Source organism: Abrus precatorius, unplaced genomic scaffold (genome assembly GCF_003935025.1).
Source record: "Abrus precatorius isolate BTA unplaced genomic scaffold, Abrus_2018 Scaffold3, whole genome shotgun sequence".
Taxonomy (NCBI): Eukaryota; Viridiplantae; Streptophyta; class Magnoliopsida; order Fabales; family Fabaceae; genus Abrus; species Abrus precatorius.
The window spans coordinates 1,454,623-1,468,289 of NW_020874373.1; the positions used below are offsets into that span (position 1 = coordinate 1,454,623).

Genomic DNA, 13,667 nt, shown 5'->3' on the forward strand with positions numbered 1-13,667 from the left:
AATTGTATAGTATAGTTTCTGAGATTTCAATTTTTTTCACTAATATTCTCACATTATCTTTCGTCTTGCAGTTTAGTTCCCAGTGCGACATGTCGATAGTTTTCAACGTTTACATAATGCTGAGTCACTTTAAATCACAATAAGCATCAAAATGATGTTGGATTTTAATAAGATACAAGTTATATGATTGATGGACTCAAGGTTGTAAGAGCTACAACAAGGTTGAACACAAATCACTCATTAACAACACTTTTAATATAAAAAAATGTAAATTAAACTAAAAAAAAATTCAAGAATCTATCGTTAAGGTTTAGTTTGAATAAATTTTTAAAAAATTATATATAAAAAAACTAATATAAAAAATAATAACATTTTTTATAAATTAAAAATAACATACATTTTTTTTATTTTTTAAAAATTCTTTTGTTTAATTTCTCCAAAATTTTTAAAAGATTATTTATTTTTTAACTTTTTTTTTTAATATAAAAATTTGTATAGATGTTTACCAAACTGGGCCTAGCAAACATTCATTGCAACCATGTCAATACAAAAGTCAATTGGACCACATAAAATAAAAGACATTGGGCAATTCGGATTATACACAAACTGAATGCAAAGTATGAAACATATCCGTAAACCCTTAAAAGCAAGAGTATTAAAGCATTGCACAACAAAGGGGTTAGAGTCTTGTACCCTTTTCTTCGTAGTGAAAGAACGTCCAACCTTCTTGTACCTAAAAGTAGAGGGACTAATTATCAATGGTCGTGCTTCAAACGAAAATTGAACACAGATAAAAGTGGTGTAATGGTTGTCTTTTGAGACTACACTGACTGTTATATTAACTTTGTCAAATATGATATCGTTTTGAAGTTTACTTGTCTTAAGCATTTCATAATCATCAACAAACAATATATTACAATGGAAATTAAGTTGCAAAACAAAAGACAGCCCTAAACAATTAACGATATATTTTTGAGATCTTAATATTAAAATGAAGTCTGAACGAAGAAGTTACATATTTAATAAAAATTAAAAAAAAAAGTTAAACAAGGAATAAAATTTGGAGACTAAGAGCATGTTTAATTACTTTTTTAAAATAATTTTCTTTTAAAAATAAATTTTAGTATAAATTTATATTAAAATTTATTTTTAAAAATAAAAAATTATTTTTAAAGCAAACATACCTTAAATTACATGAATATATCTTTTGCAACTTTACTCTTTATACTTGTAACTTTCATTTGATTTGTTCTTCTATAATTTAAATACAAGAGATTTATATGTGATTTTATTAGTTGTAAAATGTGTCAATAATATACTACGAGACTATTCCATCAAGATAATTGCTTTATATATATATATATATATATATATATATATATATTCACCAAATGCCATTTTTTCAATTGTGTATGTACTATACAATAAGACATGAGTTGTATATAATTTTTTTCAACTATAAAAAAAGATAAAAAGAAAATAAATTAATGATTTTTAACGACTTGTTAATTTTTAATTAAATGATTATGTAAATTTTTTTCAATATATTTGAATTAAAATCATGATATTATCCTATCTAAATATTGGTACTTTGCATAATTTACATAAGATCATAATACTAATAAACATAGATTTGGATCTTAAAAATTGTAGAAAATGATTGTTTGGAAGAGTAGCGGAATTTGAATTGGGGCAAGGGAACGGTGCGTGGTGGTTTGTGGCAGAAGTTAAGAATAAGAAGGAAGAAGTGAAAGAAATTGTGTGGTTGGGTGGCGATGACGTGGTCGAAAGAGTAGAAAAAGAAAGGCAATAAATAATAAATAACGACAACGAAAAAAAACAAGTGTTGAACAGATAGATAGATCGAGAACAGGGAGAAGACGACGCGGGGAATCTCTTCTCCGCTTTGCAGCGACACATCAATGGCCGATAAGCAATCCAATCAGAATGGGAATGAAGAGGAGGCAAGTCCTCTTCTCCAACCCAAAGCCCAACCCACGCCCACGCCCTCCCCAACTCCCGAGTTTCTTCTCGGCTGGACCGCCGATGGGCACCCCCTAGCACAAGCCAGCGTCGTGGGCCAGCCCATGGGCCGGGCTCCCTGGAACTCCTCCATCTGCGCTTGCCTCGGCCAAAACGATCACTTTTGCAGTAGCGATCTTGAAGTTTGTAAGCCCTTCCCTCTCCCTTTCTCTCTCATTTTTATTTCGTTTGGGGATTTTATGTGCCCTAACTAGTTTTCATACCTCTACGACTCAATTTTGGTTTCCCGTGAAATTGGAATTTATGGATGATTTTTTCGTACAAGACAAATTCCTCGTTTTTTGAATCCCGCATGTGTTTTCCTCCGAGCTGGCTATGTTATTTGTTGCTTTTATGTTTAATTCGAAGGTCAAAAAATCGAAATCAAAATAAGTGCTATGCTATTGTTATGAACCAAAAATGCTTCTGGATCTCCAGTCTTTCGCTGCATTTGATGTGTTTTCGATGTTCATCCATAAACGATTTATGCACTTTGCTTATGCCTGAAATTGTGTGGTGGGATAGGTCTTCTTGGGAGCGTGGCTCCTTGTGTGCTGTATGGAAGCAATGTTGAGAGACTTGGATCTGCTCCTGGGACATTTGCCAACCATTGCTTGCCTTATTCTGGTTTGTATATAATTGGGAATTCTTGCTTTGGTTGGAATTGTCTTGCACCATGGTTTTCCTATCCGATCCGTACTGCGATCCGTCGGAGGTTCAATTTAGAGGTAAGTTACTCTTTTTATTCTTTAATGTGTTAAGAAATCTCTTATTTGTTAGGGTATATGTGAGGCTGGGTTGTTGGTGCAATGGAATTGGCATGACTAATTGGAGGAAATTTGGTAATTAGTTACAGGTGAGATAAAACGACAGAAGAGTACAGGGAAGGTGAGGAAGTAGTGACCAAGTAATGGATAGGTTAGATCAGGGAATTGGCATGCTGCTGTATCTCTTTTCCTTCAGTTCAGTCTTGTCAATTGTAATCTACTGATATTGCACTGACACTGGTGATTATAGTGAAATATTACAGTGTATACCCTTTTTGTGTGTAATCTGTGCCAGTTCATATCACACACACTGTTTTATATCTGTTAATATGACAAACCTAGCCCCAAATGTTGTTATGTGGACGTGGTTATTAATTCATCAACCTGTAAACTTCAAACCTCTATATATTAGCTATAAAGAATTGTCACTAGATTGAGACGCGGTGCACCACAACCACAACAAAACAAGATTCAACATGAAAATTAGGTTTTCTACTCTGTCAAGCTGGAACATGGGCTCCCCATCTTTATATAATATAATAAGATAATCTATCCATATAACAAGATTCAACTTGTGTACTGTTTAAGAAATGGTTCCAAACTCCTAATTCTATTGTGGATTTGAGAATTTTGATTATGTTGACCATTTTTAACGTGTTCAGTCATATATTGTATTTTTTGTCCAAATATTTTTGGTACAATGGGATATGTATCAAGGGTGGTGAACCTGTATTTAGTTGTTGTTTGTGTCCTGTATTAAGAAAGTAATTTTAATCTGTAGCCTTTTTTATGAAGTTGATATTGTTGGTGTCATTTGTGGATTATGAAGAAAATAGTCCTATTATTAAATGGTAAATTGGATTAATTTGTTTTTGGTATGTCGATTTTGTAGGGAGGTGATAGGTCAGTCAGTGGTGTGCTTGTAGTTTAGTTCAGCTTAACTTCAACTGTATTTGATATCAACTTTGTATTGCTTAAAACTACTCTCTGTCTTCATATGTAATTCCATGTTTTCGTAGATGAAAAGCCTATATATATGAGATTTTCCTTTGCATTCCTATTATAACTGTCTGCCAATCTCCCTCAAATGCAGAAATTACATTCCTTTGTTATTATGTTATAATAAAAAAGTTTTTGCATAAATTATTTATTGTCCTTTGGAATCAGGGAAGTTGCGAAGCACTTAATAGATCATGTGGGTGCTGCGGAAGCTTTTTGGAAGATGATGTGCAGCGTGAACAGTGTGAGTCAGCATGTGACTTGGCAACTCATGTCTTCTGTCATGTGTGTGCTCTCTGTCAAGAAGGTCGTGAGCTCCGTCGTAGGTTACCTCATCCTGGCTTTAATGCTCAACCAGTACTGGTTATGATTCCCCCAGCAGAGCAGACCATGGGACGTGAGGGTTGAACATATTCTTGCCCATCTTGGAAGTGCTATTCTTGTGTATGTTACTGTTACTTCTATATAATTTGATATTGAATCGTGTTGACTTTCTCGAATGAGGATCCTGGCTTTTTATTTTTTTATAAATAAAAACATGAAACTTCGTAATTTCTGTTCGCTTCCCTACTGTTTTGTATATACATACATATATATATATATATATATAAATTGGAATGATATGGGAGAAAATTTTCTCCTAGTATCTATGCATAATTATTGGTTCATGAGCTGAATGAAAGAGTATGTTATATTAAGGGCATGGTTCCTAGTGACTAGCTCTGGCCTCCAGTTTACGTATGGCTTTTCTTACTGAAATACATAGCCCAAGTTATTGCATCTGCATTCTGGAAAACCCACCAGTGTTCCAATAATACGAGAGCCAGGAACATTAAGCATATAACATATTTATAACTCACAAAGCTACAAAATTTTATTACGGTTTCATAATCACTCGCTAAGCAATTCTTATGCGATCAAAGTGCTTATAAAATTTCATAATAATAAAATAACTTAACATGGATTTCAGAATATATTTTATTATTGTAAAACCTACTCTCCTTCACTGCCCCCACCCCTTATTTTACTATTAAGAAAAAGCAGAAAAATTATGTTCTTTCATGAACACTGATTTAGCGCCATTAAGGCGGTGAATAATTCAATTGAACACGCCGTCATCGTAACAGTAAAAATCCCTTCTTGGAAATGCAAAAATTTTATTATGATACTTTCAATTGAATGATCCAACCCACGTAGGCGTATCTATCCAAAAGAAAGAAAACCGGTGATCAAACCATTCCATTTTTTGCCTTATTTAATCTATATCAGGCTTTCTTCACTTGGCTTTGTTTTGCCAGGTTCATAAAACACTACTCGTCTTGTGTTTTCTCTTCAGAATAGACGGTCATATCATATAGATAAGAACATGCTTGATTGGTTTGTAGTAAAATTATGTGACAAAGCTGACAACGTTGGGATTCGAGATTGCAAATGCAGCTGAAGATACCCGGCAAAACAATCTTTCGTTGAACCTGTCATCTGTCGGCTTGACATAATTTTGCTTACCAGGGGCAATGAATTAGAACAAAGGGGAGTAGATTCTCACGGCGATTATTACCTAATGAAAGGTTGGGGGGGGGGGGGGGGGGGGAGTTTTTGGTAGTTTAGTAAGAGGAACGGATGTTATTTTTTCTAGTTCTATCACCACCTCAATCCTTACAATTTTGAGACAACAAAAATTGAACCTGGGGGGAAACATTGGGCAATTTTTTTATTTTAGTTTTTTGTGCCCTGTAACCCACTAATGTATTTTTAAACTGTCAAATCAGGAAATGAACTTCCCTTTCCTTCATTTCCTTTCCCTTCCCTAATTGCTAGTTATCCAAAATAATGATGCAACAATAATCAGTGGGGAAGCAAAATGATGATTTAATCATAAATATTAGCCTGTCCCAAATTGTTAAAGCACTAATTTATGTGGTTAAACTTTCTATCAGTAATACTCAGGATAGAAAGATGAAAATTAACGTAATTCAAGACACCACAGAAAGGGAAAGTATTTTTTCTGGAGTACAATTTAAACCAGAGTACAAATTATCTACTCTCCAGGTGCAGAGATGCCTTGCTTCAGTCTCTCCTTCTTCATCTTCTTCTTTGAGACCGGCTTCTTTTTCCTGGGAGGGAGGGTCTTCTGTGCATACGTGTAGAGCACAAAATTTCCAATAAGGAATGCCAATAGCAACCCAACTACAACCAGAAGAACTATTAAGCCTGGGTTGAACCCTTGGGATCCAGAATCCTTAATCACGTTTCCCTGAGTAAAACATAAAAAGGCGCTTAAAGAAGGCCATATAGAGAGCACTAAGGAAAAAAGAAATTGTAAAATGCAATAAAAATGCACTTATTTTGAAATATCAATTGCAAACTGCCATACATTGATTTACTTGGAAGGACAACGACACTACCTTTTCTTTGGACTTGACACTCATTATTATTATTATTGAAGAAGCTTTGTTGAATGTTTCAACTAAGTAGTCATACACGACACCCATTTAAGTCATCTAGACAAGTTAAATAATCCAGAAAGGGTTCAGAAAAAAACTTTTGTATTTACTTTTGAAAAGTCAATGCTATATTCAAACGATTGTTTATATTATGGTATTATATGACCTTTATAATTAGACTATATACGATATTTCATCGCATAGGTTGTAGACAATAGATGACTTACTATTATAATTTAAATCTACATTTATTCCTCAACTATGTGCGCTAATGATTAAAAACACCGCATCAACAGTAAATTTCACAATTTTTTCTCTGATTCTGAAAGCAAAATCTTGGATTTTCTACTTAAAATATGATTAAAAAAATACTAAATAAGAATTAATTTGTTAATGTTGCTTTCTTAATAATTCTGTTACATGCATATTACTAATTTGATAACTTTTTTAATCAGATGCTAAGCATCCACGAAGAAATAACATCAAAATATGATAAAAAAATATATACTTATCTCACTACCATACATTCATGTGCTTAAACCAATCGCCAAAGACACCATCTTATATTAATGTATTTGAACAAAATGCAAATCATTCATAATTCAATAAAGAAATCCACTTATTTTTTTACTAGGTTATTTCATTCATTCATTCAACATGAATAATAACCATTGATTATTTATAAATAAAAAAAAAAACAATTAAGGGATAATTATGACTACAATATTGAGGAACAACTCATTCTAAGAAAATAAACAATTAGAGAAGAAGTAAATAATATTATTTTTTGTTTTTATTCATGCAACAAATCATTTGGCTTAAAATTGTGTAGATATGTAATTGAAAGAAGAATGTGTTTCATTTGTTGAGCATGAAAAGAATTCATTACTTTGAAGTGTATATGCTGATTATACAGATGCCACCATCCAGAATCCTAAGTTAGGCTTCTGTATACCTATCATGTACACACCAATTACAGATCATATTCACACCAAGCACATAGCAAGTAAATGAGTTCTTGCACAATCAACGTGTCCGCAACAGCTAATACTACACACACCACCATCTCAACTCCTAAGTTAAATTTATGGATACTTATTACACAATAATTCTAGGCCGTGTACACAATATGCACACAACAAATTATGAGTTCTTAACTTCCTACACTATCAATGTGTACATAAAATTTATGAGGTATGTACATGCAAATGTGCATAGCAATCTTCTTCTGGTTGAGAAATTAATCAAACAACAGATGTGCTCACAAAAGTTGTTTCTCACTCCATCTTTCAATACTATAGACATAAACTCAGGATTCATGATATTTCAGCCTTCAGTTTGCAAAAAGGGTGTAAATAGTTAGTTATCAATAGTTGTAAACCTTTCATCAAAGTGATGATCTTGAACCTCTATGTAAGAGTCCCTATATGTAATCAATGATAGAGTGAAAAATACTCATCACAGCTCTGATTTTATTGTTTGACAACCCACTTCTTATTAGTGACATAGATGGGGAATTATTCAAATCGTCAAATGCAACCCAAATCTTAATTATCCAAACACAATAGCCACTGTGTTAACGCAATAAAAATACCAATCCAAAATAGGTAAAAGAAATAAGAATGACGAGCAAAGGATTTGAATTTAGGTTTAGTTTTTTTGGGAGGAGAATTATTCAGGGGGGGCACTGATGCAGTATCAAAATGCTTGCAAGCTGAATATCAAGGAGAAGCGTGCTCACCAAAGGGGGCTTTAAATCCAAATTGTCAAGGATGTCTTCGGAATGAATTTCGAGATTGAAGAAGAATGTATTTACAAATTATCAATTTCCAAATAGTTTTCAAATAATGAAAAAATCAGAGGAGAGAAAGGAGGAGAATATGAAAAAAGTAAATGCAAAGTTATTCTGTAATATCGCTATCATCTAAAATCTATGCATGGATTGGCATTTATATAAAATACAATGCATGGAATTAAAAAAGAAAACCAACCTACACAACAAGATTTGACACTACGAACCGTTGCTCCATCACATTACAATAGCAACGCAACAAACCTCAAAAGCGCCTAATATAATAGGCATACATATAAACAATCAGATTTAAATCTAAATTTGAACATTTACCTTAATCGAAACCCTTGCTGAAAATCTGAAAAACAAATTTTAAAAAGAAAAAGATTCCTAACTTAATTGTCACTGAATCCACAACATTAGAATCAGCACGAGTTTCAAAATCATCGAATCCCGAGAGACGGATCTTCATCCCGGGGTTAAAAAATTAAGCAAATATTTGAATGATTCAAAAGCTACGAGAGTGAAACAAACACAAACGGAACGACCACATGCAAGGCTTGATCCATGATTTTAAGATCTAACTAATCGCTCAAAAGTAAAAAGCGTGGAAAGAGGAGCATTGCGCAAAATTAATTGAGATAATTCAGATTCAGATCTAAGTAATAAGATAATAAACGACGGTGATTAGTAACAGTAATTGTACCACACGGTCGAAGGAAGGAGGGACTTGGTCCGCGAAATCGAAGTCATCGGCCATGGTTGACGCTGTCTGCGATGCTTGTGGCAAAACAAATGGAGATTTGAATGCAGAGTTTGCGGCACGCCTTCAAGAAGGTTCCAGAAACCAGCTTCAGCCTCAGATTTCACCCTACGAATTCGATGACTGTTGCCTTTTTTTCAGATCAAAATTATATTGCTGCCACACATTTACTGCTCGTGAACCCAAACAAATATAAAACGTTACTTTTAGGGTCAATACTTTAAAAGGATATTAAATTAATGTTTTAGTAAATTTTCTAACCTGCATATATTAAATCCCCTATTTATTACTTTTTTTATTTTTTAAATCTAAAATATTAAAATTTTAAAATAGTATTAATGATTATTTTATTGCATTGTATATTATAAAAAAGGAGATAGAAATAATAGTGAATCAAATGTCAAAGTAAAAAGCGAGAGAAATAAAAATATCTTAAAAAATTATTAATATGTGAAAAATTATTTTTTAAAATCTGGATATTATAATTTAAATTATAAATATAAAAATCTGAGAGAACATTAAATTAAATTAATGTCATTTTTATTAATAATGAAAGTTTTAATTTTTCTTCACTGAGTACGGATTGTTATTAAATGAAGTTACATGTCATAAAAAATGGTAGAAAATATATATATATATATATATTTAATATTATTAAAAATACTTGTTGTTCGGATAGATTAAACGGAAGAAAGAGAAGGAAAACAAAAGTAAGAAAGACAGAAACATGATAATGCAACAAACTTATTGTATCCATGACTCTTTGATAATTTCTATTAGAAAAATCCCTTGATAAAAATCTTAACCTTAAAAAAAAAACTTGGAAGATATTGGCTTGTAACTAAATGATATAATAAAATATCTACATATTTTCTTGAGAGTGAAAAAAAAATCAATTGCAAAATATCTGCATAAAAATGGATTTTTTTATTTATTTAATACAAATTTTAAAAAAATCTTAAATTAAAATAATAAAAAAATAAATTTTCTGTCTAAAGTTTTTTTCTGTCACATCAGTAATAGTTTTGTATTTATTTTATATGAAATTATTTTTTTTTTCTTTCCTTTTTTATTGTTAATTTTATTTATTATATTATTATTCTCTTTCTTCTCATCACCAACCTCATTTGATTTTGCCACATGTTACTTAAGGTTTATGTCTAGACAAAACTACACGTGTCATGTTATGAGAATTTTGTCATTTTTAGATGATATTAGCTAATTAAAAATAAAAAAATAATTTTATCCAGAATAAATATGAAAACGTGATAAAAAAAATCTTAGACAGAAAAATTATTTTTTATTTTAATTTAGGAATTTTTTTAAAATTTATATTAAATAAATAAAAAGCCCATAACAATATGGAAAAATTGTAGAGCTGATATTTTAATTTTTTGAAAGATACTAATACCTAAGATGAACATATATACACATAAACCCTAAACACATTAAATCAGGGTAGACCCACCGGGTTCTTAATTAAGATAAAACATTCATTTATTTACTATATTCATTGAGTTCACCCGTGATTTGTATTTTATGAAATCACAAACTGCTAGCATATTTCCTGCTGTCTAGTTCTGTTTTTACTTTATTTAAAAAAGGAAATAGGATAATTTAAAAGAATTTATGAATAATTTATAAAAATATTTTATGATTTTTATAAGTTTTTTAAATTATTTTAATAATTTTTTTATCATAATTTATTAAAAAATTATTTTTAATTTATATTAAAAAAAGTATAACAAAATTTATTGCATAAATCATTATTATATCTATTATGCTCAGAAAGTCTGACTTATCTTGTTGAGATATTTTGCATTTGTAATACAAATAAGTACAGTGGTCATAATAAGATTCTAATATATAACTTTATGTAAAGCACTCGAGTCCCTGGGCAGTAACGTGGTTGAGTGTTCACAAATCAATTCAATATAAACTATAAAAATCATATTTAAAATTAATTATCCAAAAACATCAAATATTATAGAAATAAAAAGATTAATCAGAATCAATTAAATTTTGTATTTAATTTTAAAAGCTGATCAAATATGATCTGATTATATATATGAAATTATAATGTTTATTTTTTTTATGATTTTGTCTTCAAGATTTGATTTTATTATTATTATTTTGATATATTTATATGTTTATCTGTTTTAGATTAATTTAAAGTTATTCTTGTGTATCATATTTTTTATATAAATTTTATTTTTATAAAAAATAAGTTTTAATTAAAATTAGTGTAGAAGAGAAAATAAAATAATTTATTTATGATTTTCTAACAACTAAAATATAATTATAAAAATCGAAACATACAATTTAATCTGAACTACTTTTCATTGAATTGAATTATATTTAATTTAAAATTTTATTCAAATCAATCTAAATCGAACTATAATATATTTTTATAATTATAATTAAATCAGATATTTTTTGCTTAAAAATCAATTTAATTCAATCTGCGAGCACAGCTGCAAGTTCTTGGAGTAGTAAACTAGTAATCGTTGATGGCAGATGCTGTGAATGTGCTGCCATACTGGGCTCTTCAATTTCCATGGTCAGCATGTGGAAAATCTCAGAGGCATTCGTTTATGTTATTCTCATTCCAATTCTTAGAAAGAGAACTCTTTTAAAGATGCGTTATGAATATGCAGTAATGCAGAAGTTAGATAATTAATTTCTACGTAATTCATTTTAAAGTGCTAAATGTAATTGAAATGTGCATGGAATTAATTTTAACCATAAATTTTGTATAGAATTTGATTTAGGTGCACTATTGTTTATTTTAAAGGACCAAAATTTACATATAAGAAGCGTGTTGGGTAACAATTTTTTGTTGGTATGATAAACTCTTAACTTTTCTTATAAACAGAATGATTACTAATATCTCTAAAGCAATACATTTGAACTTGGACGTAAAAGATAAGAAGTAGCATTCGGTTGAGGCAGAGTGTAGACAAACAAAACATAGATGGGAGATGATTGAAGTAGCTGCAAAATCATTGTTCCATTGATATAATGAGAACAAAGAAGCCAAGACATGAATAACGATTTCTCTGGTCATATATGTGAACAAAAAACAATGGAGCAGTATCTCCATTTCTTATGCATAGTTGAAACCCCACTTGAAAGGCAACACATCATAGTAGGTCCCTCTTTAGTCCTTTGTGTTTATCTTCTTCCTGCCTTATCTACCTAACTTGTATTCCTTACGACAACATACTCATTAACTAAGCCCCCGCATTTCATTCCAATAAGAACCTTCCTAACCCTTCCCTTTTATTGCCTACAAGACAAAAAGAGTGATAAGCGATTGGTGAAACCATAAATCACATTTGCTGATTTGCACCATCTCTCTTATAATATGCTTAAAAGCTTCTTTATTTTTTATATCATACAATTATTTAGCTATGACTAACTATATCATATGTTGAATTGAAACCATTCTTGCTCTATGTTTGAGTATTGGCCATAACTCATTCTTGGTGGATTTCTGAGGCAACAATTTTAGCCCAGAACCGAAGATGTTTCTTCATATTGGCAGATGAACAATGTTTGGGAAATTTTAAATTTAGTAGAGGTGAATCGGGTCTCCTTATAAGCCATGCTTCTGATAAATATGGTCTCATGATGTCTCTCTTTTCTTCCTTTGCCTCAATATGATTCGTTTCTGTGGCATCCATTTGTTGTTTATTATGGTGTAAACCAAGTCTCTGCAAGCCAGGGACAACGCTCATCATTCTTGGGTTTAGATTTTCTCTGTTGAATATGAAACCAAGATCCATAAAACCCTTTACTTCATCAAGTTCTAGTTCCCCAAGTGTTTTGCAGCTCATGGACTTCTGCAGTTTCCATGCACACGTAGCTGGTTTCCTAAATTTTCTGCGATGGTTTTGAGTTGATGGTGAGGATGAATGTGAACGAATTTTGTTACCAAAATGGTTCATTCTAGCGAATCTTTCCTTGGTTTCTTCTTCATTTTTGATTGAACCATCCTTTGTGACAGTACAAATAAAATGATCAAAAGAAGAAGAAAGAATGGTCATGACATGACTCATGGTTCACTGTCAAATTGCACATAGTATAGAATATAGATAGAATATTGATATAAGTACTAATTCTAACTACTTTTTTATTATACCTGAAGAGGTACAGAGATTGACTCTGATGAGAGTTGTTTCTCTGAAGAAGGTGATTCATCATTTGAAGTTTCTTCATCTGGTGGAGGTGGTGAAGAAAGAATGGATGAAGAACGAGACACAGATTCTGATAAGAGAACAGTTTTTTCTTCATCTGGTGGAGTTGGTAAGGAAAAAACTGATGCTTGTGGTTCTGAGAAAAGAATGACTTGGTGAAACCAAAGTCTATCCATTTCCCCTATAATGCATACACAGATTTTGTCTTCCATTGCTTGTGTTTGTGTGTATGTGTGAGAGAGATTTTGGGTATGAAAAAGCTTAACACTTGGTGATTCAATGGAGGTGGTGGCTTGTCGGCAGGTGTGTTGGTGATGAAAGGAAAGAGTAGAGAAGCAAGTGATGGCAAATGAACGTGAAGTGTGTGGGACAACCTTAGACAACTAAGGATGTGGTCACCATGGACATGGGACATGGATTCTAAAACTCCACAACTTCTATACTCCTAAAATGACTGTTCTGCCCATGCTTCAAAAGCAAGAATACGATGCTCTATGCATGTCAAATCATATGCTAGAACAAGTTAGATCTACCAAGTTGAGTGGATATTCATGATTCATCACTAGTAAGAAAAGTAAGGCAAGGACCAAAATAAATCGTTTCTAATGTTTAAGTAAATCCAAAAATTTCTTAAAGTTTGTAAAAAGAGAAAATATGTGGAGATATCTGCCTTAGGTGAAT

At 31.4% G+C, this 13,667-nt stretch overlaps 3 protein-coding genes across 4 annotated transcripts; 1 reads left to right on the forward strand and 2 right to left on the reverse strand.

Annotated features, from left to right (window-relative positions):
* Positions 1-1,674: 1,674 nt before the first annotated feature.
* Positions 1,675-4,336, forward strand: LOC113861696 (cell number regulator 8). Its single transcript, XM_027494685.1, has 3 exons — positions 1,675-2,169; positions 2,548-2,750; positions 3,957-4,336. The coding sequence occupies exons 1-3, from the start codon at positions 1,923-1,925 to the stop codon at positions 4,194-4,196; spliced, it is 690 nt and encodes a 229-aa protein (XP_027350486.1). The 5' UTR covers positions 1,675-1,922; the 3' UTR covers positions 4,197-4,336.
* A 1,310-nt stretch (positions 4,337-5,646) lies between these two features.
* Positions 5,647-8,911, reverse strand: LOC113863043 (DNA-binding protein S1FA-like). The gene is made up of 2 exons (XM_027496424.1): positions 8,731-8,911; positions 5,647-6,042 (listed from the first exon to the last, which is right to left on the reverse strand). Exons 1-2 carry the CDS (start codon positions 8,782-8,784, stop codon positions 5,827-5,829), a joined length of 270 nt encoding a protein of 89 aa, XP_027352225.1. The 5' UTR covers positions 8,785-8,911; the 3' UTR covers positions 5,647-5,826.
* Positions 8,912-11,785: 2,874 nt separating this feature from the next.
* On the reverse strand, positions 11,786-13,517 carry LOC113862855. Of its 2 annotated transcripts, XM_027496112.1 has the most exons (3): positions 12,932-13,507; positions 12,497-12,785; positions 11,786-12,397 (listed from the first exon to the last, which is right to left on the reverse strand). In XM_027496112.1, exons 1-3 carry the CDS (start codon positions 13,196-13,198, stop codon positions 12,267-12,269), a joined length of 687 nt encoding a protein of 228 aa, XP_027351913.1. In that variant the 5' UTR covers positions 13,199-13,507; the 3' UTR covers positions 11,786-12,266. The 2 variants fall into 2 exon arrangements, with proteins under 2 accessions (XP_027351913.1, XP_027351912.1); XM_027496111.1 differs by having other exon boundaries at positions 11,786-12,785; positions 12,932-13,517.
* Positions 13,518-13,667: the final 150 nt, after the last annotated feature.